The 16,916-nt window shown below is 47.8% G+C and overlaps 2 protein-coding genes across 2 annotated transcripts in view; one reads left to right on the top strand and one right to left on the bottom strand.

Annotated features, from left to right (window-relative positions):
• Positions 1-16,299, bottom strand: part of PLA2G7 (phospholipase A2 group VII) — a 36,524-nt gene extending 20,225 nt beyond the window's left edge. Inside the window, exon 1 of the mRNA XM_039531913.1 lies at positions 16,152-16,299. The gene's annotated coding sequence lies outside the window, so the exon portion shown is untranslated. The remainder of the gene's footprint in view (positions 1-16,151) is intronic.
• Positions 406-2,038, top strand: IMP3 (IMP U3 small nucleolar ribonucleoprotein 3). The gene has a single exon (XM_039531917.1). The coding sequence runs from the start codon at positions 757-759 to the stop codon at positions 1,312-1,314; it is 558 nt and encodes a 185-aa protein (XP_039387851.1). The 5' UTR covers positions 406-756; the 3' UTR covers positions 1,315-2,038.
• Positions 16,300-16,916: the final 617 nt, after the last annotated feature.

Raw genomic sequence — 16,916 nt, 5'->3', positions numbered from 1 at the left:
AGGCGGTTCCAGCTGGCGGGCACCGCAGAGCACCAAGCTGTGCAGGAGGTAGCGGCGGCTGGCGCTGGACGGGCGGCGCTGGGAGGGGAGAAGCGAGGGGGGCTGGCGGCGCGGCGCGCGGGCTCCCGGACGGAAGGGGAGGCAGGAGAGGGGCTCTGAGCCGGGCGCCCCCAGCACAGCCGGGGCTGCGACCCCTGCCCGAGCCTCGGCTCCCCGGACTCCCCTGTGGCCCGTTCCGGCCAGGCAGCCCCAGGCCGCCCCCTCCCCCGCGCCTGCCTCGTGCTGCCCGGGCGACCCGTGCGCAGCATGAACCCGCCTCACTAGAGGCATGAACCCACCCACCCCGCAGCCTCTTGCTCCCAGTCCTTCTGTATCCCATCATGCACCACTTCCCAGCCCGCCACTTTCCCCCTCTCCCATCAAAAATGTGATTGGCGGGCTGCCCCTGCTGCTGGCCAATGAGAGCAAAGGGCAGCGGCCGAGGCGGAAGTTCCGGTTTCCACCGCCCGTGGTCGCTGTACTACGTGCCGGCGGCAGCACGTGACAGGCAGTTCCCGTGGGCCAGCCTCGGTCCCGCCGGCTCCAGCGCCGGGCACCGGGCCAGCCTCGGTCCCGCCAGCGCCCGCCGGCTCCAGCCTCGGTCCCGGCTCCGCGCCCGGCTCGGTCCCGCCGGCTCCAGCGCCCGGCTCCCCGCGCCCGCCGGCTCCAGCGCCCGGCTCCCCGCCCGCCTTAGTCCCGCCGGCTGCCCGCGGCAGGATGGTGCGGAAGCTGAAGTTCCACGAGCAGAAGCTGCTGAAGCGGCTGGACCTGGTGAGCTGGGAGGCGGCCTCGGGGAACCTGGCCGAGCTGCGGGTGCTGCGGCGCTACCGGCTGCAGCGGCGGGAGGACTACACCCGCTACAACCAGCTGAGCCGGGCCGTGCGGGAGCTGGCGCGCCGCATCCGCGACCTGGGCGAGGCCCACGCCGCCTTCCGGGCCCGCTGCACCGCCGCGCTGCTGGAGAAGCTCTACGGGCTGGGGCTGGTGAGCTCCAAGCACTCGCTGGAGCAGTGCGAGCGGGTCTCGGCCAGCTCCTTCTGCCGCCGCCGCCTGCCCTGCCTGCTGCTCCGGCTCCGCATGGCCCAGAAGCTGCGCGACGCCATCACCTTCATCGAGCAGGGACACGTGCGGGTGGGGCCCGAGGTGGTGACCGACCCCGCCTGCCTGGTGACCCGGGCCATGGAGGATTTCATCACCTGGACCGACTCCTCCCGCATCCGCCAGCACGTGCTGAACTACAACCAGGAGAGGGATGACTTCGACCTGGCCTGCTAGGCTAATCCACCCCACCAGCCTGGGAGGAGACTCTGGACCCAGATATGCTGCCTCTCCATGCCGCGGCGAGTGGGGCTTGGCCTTGGCCTGCATGTGCTGCCCAGACCCAGTTGTTCTGTGCACCACCTCCCCCTGCAAAGGGATTCCTGGCCCAGGTGGGCCTTGTCAGATACCACTCTCCACCTCTGCAAAGGGCTCTTGGCTCACTTGTGCTACCATGCCTGCTTCCGACCACCTCCCTGTGAAGGGATCCTGGCCAGGTGGGCTGAGGCCAGTAACACCCACCTCCTGTAGGAAGGGACTTCTGGCCAGGTGGGCTGTAAGTCACTGTCCCCAAGCCTCTGCCTCCTCTGTAACATTGTACCCTCCTGCTGCAAAGACCATTAGCAGAACAGACAGAATGGTGGTATTCTGTTGTCACCATCAAAGGGGTATCTAGAAGGGACTGATGAACAAATGCTCTCCTGGCCAGGAAAACAATGTAGAGGGTGACTGAAGATTTAAATGCTGTTGCTCAAACGTGATGGTGGAACAGATACAGGTTTTGTACTAGAGTTTCTCTCTCAACAATAGTCACTCTTTCAAAAATAAATCAACAGGGATAGTTCTGTTTTCAGAATTAAACTTTGCTAGTTATGCTAACATTGTAATCTGCAGCAATACCTAAAACAGTCCTCATGACTGTCTCACATGTTTAATAAAGCTGAAATTACTTTTCTTAGAACATTCATTTGATTTCTTTAAAGCAAGAGCTGAGCTGTCTTTCCCTGTAGTCTTTTTTTTTTCCCCTGCCCTAGAATAATAAAATTGAATATGTTCCTGTTTCACTTTTGAACTGAAACAGGCACTTCACCAATAACTTAAACTAAATTTTAAATGGTTCATTATTAATTTGTCTGTGGATTTTCAGGCACCTGGCCTAGTTCTGTCTTCATAATGGTCACAAGTGTATTTCCTGTTGTCTTTATTGTTTATGGTTTTTCTGCATAGTTATGTTACATCTTGCAGATTTATTGTTTATGGTAGTGCTACTTATGTGCTAGGCATTTTGCCCCAAGGAGCTCAGAAAGCTAAATCTTCTGAAGGCCTTTTTTTACACTGAAGAGTTTTGCTGGTGTATTTGTGTCATTTAGCAGTGTGGAGGGAAAAAATATTGGACATAACTATGCAGACAAACAAGGGCTTTTGCTGGTATAGCTTATTTTGTTTGGGGAACTGGTAGGAACTGGCCTTGTTACTAGGAAGTAGAACTATACCAGCAGATCTTTTCTAGTATGGATAAGGTCTTAGAGTGAATAATGTGCATGCTTGTGACATGTCTAAGGGTATGTCTACACTAGCTGCCGGATCGGTGGGCAGTGATCAGTCCAGTAGGGGTCGATTTATCGCGTCTAGACTAGACACGATAAATTGACCTCCCCCCAAAGCGCTTTCCCGTCGACTCCTGTACTCCAGCTCGGCGAGAGGCGCAGGCAGAGTCGACGGGGGAGTGGCAGCAGTCGACTCACCGCGGTGAAGACATCACAGTAAGTCGATCTAAGTATGTTGACTTCAGCTATGTTAATCACATAGATTGATTTCCCCAGGTGTAGACCAGGCCTAAGGCACTTACATGTCCATTACTGTAGTGTCTGGGCATCTTTATCCTCACAGCACTGCAGCAAGGTGGGGGAAGTATGAGCATACCCATTTTACAGAAGGGAAACTGAGGCACAGAAGGACTAAGGGTCTTTCCTAACTTCTGTGTTACAGAGCAGGGAATTGAACTCAGGTCACTTGCAATGTAAGTTTCACACATGGATCATGGGATTAGAGTGGAATACTGGCAACACAGTGCTATCCTTGTTGTGGCACTTGAGTTGCAATTCTTCAATATTGGCATGGTTGTAAAGCTGAGTTTAGGCTTAGCTTTCTGCTGATAGGGGTTAGCGCATCAACAGATGGTGATGGGAATCCATCTGAACAAAAGTGTACTTTAAAAGCAGGTGGCAGAGTGAAAGCCACTCGCACTATACCAAGTTGCAATCTAGTGAATTTCAAATAGAGTTAAAAGTATCTTCACCTTGCACTCCCTGACCATTTTTGTGGTTTATAACCTTAAATAGCTTAAAGACTAAAGGAAACCAACTATACAGAGTATCAGAGGGGTATCTGATGGATCTTAGTAAAAACAAAAAATCTGTGGCTGTAATAGACTAACAGAAGTGCAGCAGCATGAGCTGGTGAAATACTTTACTTCTTCAGACTACTTTGAAGAGAAGGGTATTCACCCACGAAAGCTCATGCTGCAAAACGTCTGTTAGTCTATAAGGTGCCACAGGATTCTTTGTTGCTTTTACAACTATACAGAGGAAACTATAAAGTTGTCTTCAGTTGTCGTGCTGTTAAATCCACAACATGAAACTTATGGGAAATATTCTTTTCCTTTTATCCAACTGTAGCACAGGTAGGTGCTACTGTGTATTTTTTTTAATTTGGTTTTGTTTTAAAGCTGCTGTCCCTTTAATGTTAAAAGGGGAGTTATTAAAAGAGAAATACATAAAATACAATATATATTTTAGTAGTATGGATGTAACTGTTTTTCTGCCAACCAGAATGTAAGTCATTCATAATTTTGAGAAAATATCTTATCTAGGATAGCACTAACACCTTTAAAACAAAACAAAAACAAAAAAAAAACCCTAAACAAACTGAAAAGTTCTTTGAAAATCTTAAAGCTAACCATGTTAAAAAGAGGTGAGTGGGTAGTTGCCCAGGAAAACTTTGGGTCATTAATACTTTATGCTGGGGTGAACAAACTTTTTGGCCACATTGGGGTTGCAAAACTGGATGGAGTGCTGGGTAGGAAAGGCTGTGCCTCCCCAAACAGCCTGGCCCCCACCCCCTGACTGCCCCCCTCAGAACCCCCAACCCATACAACCTCCCCTGCTCCTTGTCCCCTAACTACCCCCTCCCCCCCAACCCCTGGGACCTCACCCCCTATCCAACCCCCTGCTCCCAGTCCCCTGACTGCCCCGACCCTATCCACACCCCTGCTCCTGGGACCCTACGCCCATTCAACTGTCCTCTGACTGCCCACCCCACCCCCTGGGACCCTCCCATCCCTTATACAACCCCCCAGCCCACTTACCATGCTGAGTAGAGCAGCATGTCTGGCTGCTGCGCTGGCTGGAGCCAGACATGCTGCCACTCTGCTTGGCAGGAGCACACAGCTCTGCCACCCAGAGCACTGCCTGTGTGGCTGTGGGAGGGGGGAGCTCAGGGGCTGGGCAGGACAGTCCGGCCCATGGGCCGTAATTTCCCACCTCTGCTTTATGCCATGATGGAATTTTAAACTTTTCCTCTACTGAAGCAGCTATCCTTCAGCGATACTAGTATACTGGTGGCATAGAGTTTGAGAAAAAGGAGCAAAGCATGTAAAGCAATGCATAAATAGCAAGGTTGTGATCTATTTTTTCCCTACCAAGCAGGCAAGGAGACAGTGTATGGAGTTGGACTAATGGTATGGCCCCCCCATCTCTGTTCAGCACTAACATGCTAAAATGCTGTTAGTTTCATGGCTGTGTGCTCTCCTGATGTTATACAGTGATGTGGTGCCAGGACTCTGACAGAGAGAGGACCTCTCCTGATTTTGCTGTTTTAACCCTTTGAAAGTTACCTGCTCTCCGTATGTTACACAGGGTCTGGCTAATGAACGTCCAGGGTTTCTTGCTGCTGATGTGGGGATGTTTAGATAGGAAGGAACTGGGTCTGGTTTAATGCCTGCTCTAAGTCCCTTCTTCTCACCTGCTATCACGTCTGGGTTTTTTAGGAACCTTCCACATCCTACCCTCACTCTGTCATGCACCATCCCCTTTTGCTTCAGGTTCCCAACTACTTCCAGGAGCCTGCTGCCAACTGGGGAGTTGATGTGCATTACTATTACAGAGCATTCACAGCACATGTAAGCGCCTCAGCCGGACTGCCAGCAGGAGAAGCATCTCCTCAGGAAGAAGGACATTAGGGACCCTTTGACAAGGAGAAGACAGACACGGCACAAAATCCCTCAGGCCCAAGTGGTGAGGATGAACACGTGCTCATTGTCCTATGGGTTAAGGCACAGACTTAAAAATAATGAAAAACCAACCCTCCATAACCTTTTAGTAAAGATTCTAACTGGTGATTGAAGAGACGTTTGACTTTAGAAGCACTATGAGTTGACAGGTTTCAGAGTGGTAGCCGTGTTAGTCTGTATTTGCAAAAACAAGTCCTTTGGCACCTTAGAGACTAACACATTTGTTTGGGCATAAGCTTTTGTGGGCTAGAACCCACTTCATCAGATGCATGGAGTGGAAAATACAGTAGCAGGGGTGTGTGTGTGTATTCACACACAGTACGTGAAAAGATGGGAGTTGCTTTACCAAGTGGGGGATCAGTCTAATGAGACAATTCAATTAACAGTAGAAGACTAAGGAAGGAAAAATCACTTTTGTAGTGGTAATGAGGGTGGCCCATTTCAAATAGTTGACAAGAAGGTGTGAGTAACAGTAGGGGGGAATTAGTATGGGAAGGCCAGTTTTTGTAATGACCATCCACTCCCACTCTTTATTCTGGCCTAATTTGATGGTGTCCAGTTTGCAAATTAATTATATTTCTGCAGTTTCACGTTAGTCTGTTTCTGAAGGGTTTTTTTTGTTGAATTGCCACTTTTAAATCTGCTATTGAGTATCCAGGGAGGTTGAAGTGTTCTCCTACTGGTTTTAATTCCTGATGTCAGATTTGTGTCCATTTATTCTTTGGCGTAGAGACTGTCCGGTTTGGACAATGTACATGGCAGGGGGGCATTGCTGGCACATGATGGCATATATCACATTGGTAGATGTGCAGGTGAACAAGACCCTGATGATGTGGTTAGGTCCTATGATGGTGTCCCTTGAACAGATATGCGGACAGAGTTGGCACCAGGATTTGTAGCAGGGTTTGGTTCCTGGGTTAGTGTTTTTGTTGTGTGGTGTGTAGCTGCTGGTGAGTATTTGCTTCAGATTGGGGGGCTGTCTGTAAGCAAGGACTAGCCTGTCTCCTAACGTCTGTGAGAGTGAGGGATCATCCTTCAGGATAGGCTGTGGATCCTTGATGATGAGCTAGAGGGGTTTTAGTTGGCGGCTGTAGGTGATGGCTAGTGGCGTTCTTTTACTTTCTTTGTTGGGCCTGTCCTGTGGTAGGTGACTTCTGGGTACCGTCCTGGCTCTGTCACTCTGTTTCTTAACTTCACCAGGTGGGTATCGTGGTTTTAAGAATGCTGGATAGAGATCCTGAAGGTGTTTGTCTCTGAGAGATTGGAGCAAACTCAGTTGTATCTTAGAGCTTGGCGGTAGACAGCGGATCATGTGATGTGGTCTGGATGAAAGCTGGAGGATGTAGATAAGTATAGTGGTCAGTAGGTTTCCAGTATAGGGTGGTGACTGTGATGGGTTGGATCACAGAAATCCCCTTGGGGCTGCCAACTGGTGTACCAAGACTGCTTCTGCCGCTGCTTCCCCTGACAGCTTGGGACTCCAGAGCCTTGCCTGGCTGTGCCAGACACACTTGCCAGCCACAAACACAGACCCAGGTCTGAATCACATCCCACAAACTGCAAACTTAATTGACAGCAACTTAAGAAGTGTCCCTGTCTTTAACACTCAGATTCCCAACTCCCAATGGGGTCCAAACCCCAAATAAATCCGTTTTACCCTGTAAACTCCTAAATTGCTTGCCCTCTATAACACTGATAGAGAGAGATGCACAGCTGTTTTAATTATGCATACTCTGGGTTAAATACAGTAATATGTAAAAAGTGATTTTATTAAATACAGAAAGTAGGATTTAAGTGGTTCTAAGTAGTAACAGACAGAACAAAGTGAATTACCAAGTAAAATAAAACATGCAAGTCTATGCCTAATACAGTGAGAAAACTGAATACAGATAAAACCTCACCCTCAGAGGTGTACCAGTAAGCTTCCTTTTACAGACTAGTCTCCTTCTACTCTGGGTCCAGCAATCACACCCTCTGTGGTTGCTGTCCCTTGTTCCAGTTTCTTTCAGGTATCCTTTGGGGTGGAGAGGCTGTCTCTTGAGTCAGCTGAAGACCACAATGGAGGGGTCTCTCTCAGGCTTAAATAGACTTTCTCTTGTGGGTGGAAGCCCCCTCATCTCTCCTATGCAAAGTCCAGCTCTAAGATGGAGTTTTGAAGTCACATGGGCAAGTCACATGTCCATGCATGACACAGTTTTTACAGGCAGCAGCCATTGCCCACATGCAATCTTGAATGGCTCCAGGAAGGTTTCTTATGTGGATTGGAGCCTTCCAAGATCCATTGTTCATTAAGTGTTTCTTGACTGAACACTTAATTTGCACATTCCTTTCTCAAGAAGCTGACCAAATGCTTTACTAAGGCTAATTAAACATCAAGCAAATACACAGCCAATATTCATAACTTCGAATACAAAAATGTTACAAGTATACAAATAAGATGAATAGATTGAGTAGATCATAACCTTTACAGAGACTTGTTACATGGCATATGTAGCATAAAACATATTCCAGTTATGTCATATATACATTCATAAGCATATGTCCATAAAGCCTTCTGGGGTGCAACGTCACAGTGGTGTTTGTGACCATCACTTATTAACACTCTAGTGTCTAGGAAGTGGATCTCTTGTGTGGACTGGTCCCGGCTGAGGTTGATGGTGGGGTGGAAATTATTGAAATCCTGGTGGAATTCCTTACGGGCCTCCTTCCCATGGGTCAAGATGAAGGTGTCATCAATGTAGTGCAAGTAGAGTAGAGGCATTAGGAGATGAGAGCTGAGGAAGCGTTGTTCTAAGTCAGCCATAAAAATGTTGTCATACTGTGGAGCCATGTGGGTACCCACAGCAGTCCCGCTGACTTGAAGGTATAAATTGTCCCCAAATTGTGGGTGAGGACAAAGTCACAAAGTTCAGTCACCAGGTTTATTGTGACATTATCGGGGATGCTATTCCTGCTTGTAGTCCATCTTTGTGTGGAACGTTAGTGCAGTGAGCTTCTGCATCCATAGTGGCCAGGATGTTGTTTTCTGGAAGATCACTGATGGATTGTAGCTTCCTCAGGAAGTCAGTGGTTTCTCGAAGATAGCTGGGAGTGCTGGTAGCGTAGGGCCTGAGGAGAGAGTCTATGTAGTCAGATAATCCTGCTGTCAGAGTGCCAGTGCCTGAGATGAAGAGGCATCCAGGATTCCCAGGTTTATGGATTTTGGGTAGCAGATAGAATACACCTGGTTGGGGCTCTAGGGGTGTGTCAGTGTAGATTTGTTCCTGAGCATCTTCAGTGAGTTTTTTAAGCAGATGATGTAGTTTCTTTTGATAATCCTCAGTGGGGTCCACGGGTAATGGCCTGTAGAATGTGGTGTCAGAGAGTTGTCTAGAAGCCTCTTGTTCATATTCCGACCTATTCATAATGACTAAAGTGCCTCCTTTGTCAGCCTTTTTTATATCAGAGTTGTTTCTGAGGCTGTGGATGGCGTTGTGTTCTGCACGGCTGAGGTTATAGGGCAAGTGATGCTGCTTTTCCACAATTTCAACCCGTGCACATTGGCGGAAGCACTCTATGTAGAAGTCCAGTCTGTTGTTTAGACCTTCAGGAGGAGACCACGCAGAATCCTTCTTTTTGTAGCGCTGGTAGGAAGATTTCTGTGGGTCAGTGTGCTGTTCAGTGGTGTGTTGGAAATATTCCTTGAGTCGGAGACGTCGAAAGTAGGTTTCTAGGTCACTGCAGAACTGTATCATGTTTGGGGGGCGGGGAGAGGGAGAAAGAGAGGCCCTGAGATAGGATAGACTCTTCTGCTGGGCTAGGAGTATAGCTGGATAGATTAACAATATTGTTGAGTGAGTTAAGAGAACCACTGTTGTGGCCCCTTATGGCATATAGGAGCTTAGATAGTTTTAATGTCCTTTTTCCTCTGGAGAGAAGCAAAGTGTGTGTTGTAAATGGCTTGTCTAGTTTTTGTAAAGTCCAGCCATGAGGAAATTTGTGTGGAAGATTGTTTCACTACAAAACTGATTTTTCCTCCCTTGGTATTCTACTGTTAATTGAATTGTCTTGTTAGACTGACCTCCCACTTGTTAAGGCAACTCCTATCTTTTCATGTACTACGTATATATAACTGCTACTGTATTTTCCACTCCATGCATCTGATGAAGTGGGCTCTAGCCCACAAAAGCTTATGCCCAAATAAATTTGTTAGTCTCTAAGGTGCCACAAGGACGCCTCGTTGTTTTAACTATGAATTGAGTATCTTTGATATATCCACATACCCAGTAAGCTCCAGAGTTGAACCTAAAGCTCTCATTTTTACACCGCTGACTTATGAATGTTGCAAACTGATGGTTAAACTGGACATTGAAATGAGTAAAGCTGTTGACAATAATTCTAGTCTTAGCAAGACTCCAGATTAATAATTAGTTTTTGTAGCTGACCTCACTGAAAAATAAGTTGAATTCACTTTGGCACTAATAAGCTATGCACAGCTTTGAAATCTGCTATGAACTGCCTAGTTAAATTTTTCTTTCCCAGAGGGGAACTGAGCAAACCAAAATTAATAAGTGAAACTGAGCCATGCTAGAAAAGGGCACACGTGGTTTTGGACATAATAATTGTAAGTCTTTCTTTGACATTTCATACATATCATTAAATGTGCCAGCAGACTCTATTCTTTATCTTCCTTCTGGATGGTTGTAAAAACAGAAGTTTACAATGAAACCACAGAGAGTTAAATGGACGCCAATTTCAATTTGCAGAAGTGTGTGTACCTGCACCTGCAGTGTGTGCACTAATTTAAATAAACTATCATAAATGGCAAGGGAGCAAACTAGATTTTCAAACTTCTTTCCATTTTAATCAAGATATTAGTAAAACAAATTTTTTTAAAATCCTTAAGTGAAAAATGTATTTTTTTAGGATTCCAACAGAGGTGGGGAGATTAGGAAACTGTTGAAAGTATAATAATCTGCTTTAACTAAAGTACTTCCCTAAGAAACTGAAAAATCTCTCCCACGGTGAATGACTGTTGTGATTATTGTAAACAGGGAACTAAAACTTAGGAAGGAATTGGTCTTTCAAAGCCCTTTTATATGGTAGGAATTGTGTTGTCCCTCTGGCTGAGAGACCAAACAGTCTGGATTTTGTACGTCTCCAGTGTGGTTAAAATGCAGCTCTGATCACACTTTACAAATGTATTTGGGGGATTTAAAAAAAAATACATACACTTGCAGTTCACATTTAGCTGCATATCACTAATTATACCATTGCTCTAGTGCTCTGTTGTCTTCTGTTGCTCAACTGGAGCTAACCCCTCCTTTCTAGTACAAAGAAAAGGGTCCAGTGAATCTTGAGGACCTCCCTGCCTCAAACATAGAAGGCCTGAGTGTGCATGACTGAGGTTTGTTCAGAAACACCCATTCATCTGGTGCTGATGAATCACCCTTTCTCTTCTTGGTGGCAGGGAGCTGTAGTTGCCAGAACCCTACTTATAGGAGGAACGGCGCAACTGTGCTATAACAGGTGTCAGCAACCTTTCAGAAGTGGGTGGGCCGAGTCTTCATTTATTCACTCTAATTTAAGGTTTCACATGCCAGTAATACATTTTAACGTTTTAGAAGGTCTCTGTATAAGTCTATCATATATAACTAAACTATTGTATGTAAAGTAAGTAAGGTTTTTAAAATGTTTAAGAAGCTTCATTTAAAATTAAATCAAAATGCAGAGCCCCCCGGACAGGTGGCCAGGACCCAGGCACTGTGAGTGCCACTGAAAATCAGCTTGTGTGCCACCTTTGGCACCTGTGCTATAAGTTGCCTATCCCTGTGCTATAAGGTCTACCCAAGCAACTCCTGGTGATGCCCTGGAGAATTGTAGGTGTCTATCTGAGGGGCAGGGTTAAACACTGAAAGATGATGTGGTACTTCAGTGGTCACAGTAGGTTGGGAGGAGCTTCTCAATCAGCCTGAATCCCACAGAAAAAAACCCTTTTGTCATCTTACAACACCTTTCTGTGGCTGAGATAGTAATAAAATGGGGGACTGGAAATGCTTTGATGGCATTTGTGGGCACCAGTCTGTTTCATTATCATCCTACTACTTCTTTGTACCTTTATTCTAAGCACTCCTGCAAATGTTATTTATTAATCCTATTTTATAGATGGAGAAACTGAAGCAGGGAGACTAACTCTCCAATGCTGTAGCCAGTTAAATTAATCTGAAGTGCAATTATTTCTAACTAGTTTTCCCAGAAAGACTGAGTGTTATGGGGGAATGGTACTCTGGTCCCTTAGCAGCTGCTTCAGAAAGTAAAAGCCCAAAACTTTATTTCAGGATATCCTGCCACTTATCTGCCTGTGCTCAGGGCATACATTTCACACATTAGGTATCTGAAGGTAGATGAGCCCCCAACTCTAACTCCTCTTTGGATCATATGTATGGGCATAGGCCAAAAACTGCACTATATAAATGTGTGATGGAGAATGTCTTCTAGCTCCAACCCGGCCCCTCAAAAAAAACAAAAAAAAACCCCACTATGCACAACAGCAACATACCAAAATATCAGTTACTAGTCAAGGGAAATGGTAACAAACCAGTAAACTTCAAGCACTGTTTGCAAGGGTTTTCTGTATGTGAACCAATCATGTTGACACTTAAATAAAAGGAGAGTAAGTTTGTGGCACTGCAGAGGAAGAGATATGTAGTTAAAGGAAATTAGTGAGCAAAAAAACAAACCAACCACCACCTTGATTTGATCAGCGCTTCCTTTCAGTGTGTTCAAAGGTGCTAGACCAGGGGTTCTCAAACTGGGGGGGGTGGGACCCCTCAGGGGATCGCAAGCTCATTACATGGGGGGCCGTGAGCTGTCAACCTCCACCCCAAATCCCGCTTGCCTCCAGCATTTATAATGGTGTTAAATGCACTAAAAAGTGTGTTTAATTTATTAGGGGGGCCATACTCGGAGGCTTGCAATGTGAAAGGGGTCACCAGGAAAAAGTTTGAGACCCACTGTGCTAGACTTTGCATTATGCTGGCAGGAGCCTTTCTTTGGCAATGTTTGACTGAAGTGACACTTTGTTATAGGCTTCTCCTAGTTTAATGCTCTGTCGCAAACATGTAATCCCCACTATTACATGTGGGCCTGAAGCTGGGAGGAACAGTGAGTGTACAGCTGTATAATATAGAGCAAGGTGTCTGCAGCTAAATGCCATGCAGCAGAGCATCAGGCAAGAAGAGGAATTAGTGGAGTAAGTGCAGAAAGGAGAGAGCTGGGGAATAGTGGGGAGGAATGTCAATTGGCATGAGACACAGGAGGAACCAGAGTGCTGCTTATCACATAATTTTCCATGTTAACCACTCCTGCAATTTCACTGGTGGCAAACCACTCCCCACCCATATGGAGGGCCTCAGGGAAATGGTCACAAGAGCCCCTGGGAAAGGAGCAGAGAGAAGTCAGGGAGGCCTCTCCTTTATGTACTCAAGACATATAGAAAGGTAACTCTTCATTTCTAAACTCCCCAGGGCTAGATTCAAAGCTAGAGTGAATCAGCTGAGGGTCTGGCCTCACTTGGCCACTTAAGGCTTCATCTTGTAGTTCTCTCCTATGTAAAACTCCCCTAGGTTCCAGTGAGAATTACATCTATGTCAGAGCGGCAGGATCAGGCCCTAGATGATTATCTTTAGATGCTCCCTGGCCTGTTTGTTTTTATGATGTATGTGAGCTACTCAGTTTTTTATGGACAATCATCAGTGTCAGTGAGTGACCCTGACAACAAGGAAGTTTATAAACACAGGCTACAGTGGTGCAATACAATTTAGTGTCTGTGACGGGCCCATGCATGACATTAACTTGCTCCAAAGTCTGTTACACAAATGAATGAGTTCCCCAGTTCCTGAGATCTTTAAAGTGTATGACCCACCTAAAATGGAGGATGCAAAAAGCCTCAGCGAAGGAAGCTGGAAACAAGAATTTCATTCTGAAACAGCGTATAAGAATGCATGCCGAACTTTATTACAGCACGGCATGAGTCAGCACTGCTAACGTCGGTGCTGAGTTAAGATTGCATATATGAAAGAGAAAGGTAAATGTGGGGCTAAGGTAACTGACATCCATGCAAATTAATTTGTGAGCAGCCCCATCTCCCACCCACCCCACACCCCCCAGTAAATGGAAACTTCTCACACTTTATGGTGGTAGGACTGGAAAGTTAATCTCTTTAATCAAACTCTGTCAGTTTTTCTGACCTTGGCCCTGTCCATAACCTCTGCTCAGCGTGTTGTGTTATTAGGAAGGCTGAGGGGGAGGAGGAGTTGAGTCAGATTAAATATTTACTAACGGATGAGTGGTGAATCAGACTGAGGGAGCCTGAGGACAAAAAATGTCCTTAAGCCAAAGGCTTTCGTACTGCAGGGACCATGCACAACTGAGCGAAAGATGAAAGGGCTGCTCTGGGCATGAAGTCTGGTAAACGATAAGTCTCTGCACTTCTATAGCAACTTCTAGCTGAAGTTTGAAAGCATCTCACACAAAGGGACTAAATTAAGCCTGAGTACGTCTTTAGCTGCCATCACTGTAGCATCGCACTCCACAAGGAAAAGCAAAGAAGTAATGGTATCCCCATTGTACAGATGGGAAAATGGGGCTCTGAAAGGCGGTGACTTGCCCAGGGTCCTACTGTAGATCTTTGCCAAATCCAGGAATTAAACGTGTAACTCCCAGTTGGGAGCATTTACTTGGAAAGCATCTTTCTGCCCCTCGGAAGCAGTTTCTGCCCCTCATCCTTTCTTTACAGTTGTAGCAAAATATAAGTCCTCCTGTGGCACAAGGGTTCCTTACATTAATGCCTCTTGGTCTTTAATAGAAAAATACCCAACTGGCAGCTTGTAGAAAGGCTGGCGAGATACCAGGGCCGGCTCCAGACCCAAGCGCGCACTTGGGGCGGCATTTGCCGGGAGGGCAGCAGGCAGCTCCGGCGGACCTTCCGTAGTCATGCCTGTGGATGCTCCACCGGAGCCACGAGACCAGCAGACCCTCTACAGGCACGTCTGCAAGAGGTCCCCCGGAGCCGCGGGACCAGCGATGGGCAGCGCACCCCCTGCGGCATGCCGCCGTGCTTGGGGCGGCCAAATTCCTAGAGCTGCCCCTGCGAGATACCGATCTAATCTAACACACTGACTCTAGTATTTCTGAGGCACCTTATGCATGGTACCTAGTGACCCCGCTCTTTGCCTTGGGGCAGAATGGCAAACTCTTCACCCCTCACAAAACTGAATAATAATATAGTATAAAATAGCTGTTGACTCTTCTGCTTGTTTAATGACTAACTTTCCAACACAGATTATGCTAATAGGCCCAAATGATGTGTTGTAAATAACTCTTACAACTTCTTTCTGCTTTGGGAGCCTTGTAGCCCACGTTCGGGCACTGATGGGAATAAAGAAAAATCATAATAATGCATATTAATGCATCTTCCGCTTACCCTCACATGGTCCACTGTTTCAATGTTAATAAGACACAACAGAGGGCCAGATTCTGAGCTGGTGTAAATCAGCCTAGCTCTGCTGAGGATCTGCCACCACAGCCATAAAACTACGTCATTACCCTCCTTCAAATTGCTCCTTAAAACTCTCTTTTGCCGTGATGTCTATTTAAATCTGACAATGGCTAGGCAGCTGACCTGCTGACACCACTGCCTATCATGCTGACCAATATTGTCTCATTGTTTCCTTGTGTTCCCCACCCCCAGCCATTTATATCCTTCTACTAAAAGAATGAGGAGTACTTGTGGAACCTTAGAGACTAACATTTATTTGGGCATAAGCTTTCATGGACTAAAACCCACTTCATCGGATGCACACAGTGGAAAATACAGTAGAACATGAAAAAATGGGCGTTGCCATGCCAACTGTAATGAGACTAATTGATTCTAACTAATCCTTCTGCTGTCTCTTGTCTAACACTTAGAACAAAAAGACAAGCTTCCAATCTGTGTTTGTACAGTGCCTAGCACAATGGGGTCCTGCTCCGTGAGTGATGTTCACAGTCACTATGGTACCTCAAATGATATCATAACTGCTGTAAATCCAGCTGACACCGTAGCCGCTGTTTCTACCTCAGCAACTGCATGGAAACTGCTCACATGCCAGTGCCATGTAGGGTACGGTACAAGCTGCTTTGGGCAAAGTTTTGGTGACAATGTAAAGTCCCCTGGATTCCCAGGCTCGCTCCCTCTTCATACACCCCAGAACAAAGTAGTTTCCCCTGGCTCGGGGATGCCTTCATCCACTCCTCCTCCAACTCCCTCCGTATATACACCAGATACAAGCCATGCCACCTATTCACCCGCCCAGTCCTACAGGGAGGACTCCCCCCTCCCCCAGCAGGTAGGGCACAAACAATGGGGGTAGCTGAGGGGGAGATGGTGGCACACTGAACCCAGAAGCCCCGGTGAATCAGGCTGCAAAACGCTTTTGATTTGTGTCTGCTGGGCTAGCCCTGTGGGATTTAGCAAGATGCTAGTCTGTGCAGGGGAGGGGGGCATCGGAGCTGGGGGCCATGCCGCTCTGGGTGGCAGGAGGAGGCGAGGTGATAGTCTGGGTGGAAGGGGCTGGCACAAGACTCAGTCTCTGGGCAGAGGGGGGATGTGGGGCAGGTGCTAGCCTGGGGCAGGCTGGACTGAGACAGAGGAGCGAGGGCAGCTAGAAACACCGGGCTTAGCCCAGAGCCCCTTATAGACCCCCCTGGCAGCCTCCTCCCTCCGGGGCTTTTCTCTTTGTCTGCCTTCCCCCGCGCCCCTTACCTCCTGCGCGGGGTGCCCGGGAGCGGCTCTCCCGGCTGCCGCTGTCCTGCCGCCCCGAGCCGGCCAACGCGCTCGCCGGCTGCTGCTCCGCGGCTGCTTCTCTGTCTGTCGGGCTCTGCCGTGCTCGCCCCAGGAGGGCGGGACTTGCAACCCTCCTTCCAGAGCGGGAGCTTTTCCTCCTGGGCAGCGGCCCCCCCGGGCCTGGAGCGCCAGTGACGGGCCTCGCCAGGAGGCCGCCGTGTGTTTACAGGCGGTTGTGTAACCGCGCACAGCCCGGGGGCAGGAACTCAGGCACTTACAGCCAGGCAGGGGCTCATTTCTGTGCCGCGGCTGTTTTACAGACCGTCCCAAGGGCTCCACCAGCCCCCATTGCACCCGGGCAGCTGAGCAGAGGTGCTGGGACTAGGGACCTGCGGGTGCTGCCACACCCCCGGGTTGAAGTGGTTTCCATCCTATGCAGCAGTGGGTCTCACACTTTTTTTTTTTCCCACGGACCACTTGAAAATTGCGGAGGGTCTTGGTGGACCACTTCATGATCTTTCCAAATGTTGTTTGTACCCTTAGCTAACTGTTGTAACGCGCTTGGGATAAAAGCACTATATAAAAACAATAATAATTAACTTTTTTTGTCCTGCAGATAAAAGCACACAACTCGTATTTTAATATCAGTAGTCTTACCTTTCTTATGTGATGGATGTCCCCTCTCCCCCACCGCAGCAGCCCCCGAGCTGGGGCTGGGAAGAAGGCGGGGGTCTCTCCTCCACC

This window comes from Mauremys reevesii, linkage group 3 (assembly GCF_016161935.1).
Source record: "Mauremys reevesii isolate NIE-2019 linkage group 3, ASM1616193v1, whole genome shotgun sequence".
Taxonomy (NCBI): Eukaryota; Metazoa; Chordata; order Testudines; family Geoemydidae; genus Mauremys; species Mauremys reevesii.
Note: the sequence above shows the minus strand (reverse complement) of the source record. Positions and strands in the feature narration are given on the sequence as shown.

What these genes read in the sequence shown, in the direction of transcription:
- IMP3 (XM_039531917.1), top strand. Translation starts at nt 757, where the DNA reads ATGGTGCGGAAGCTGAAGTTCCACGAGCAGAAGCTGCTGAAGCGGCTG.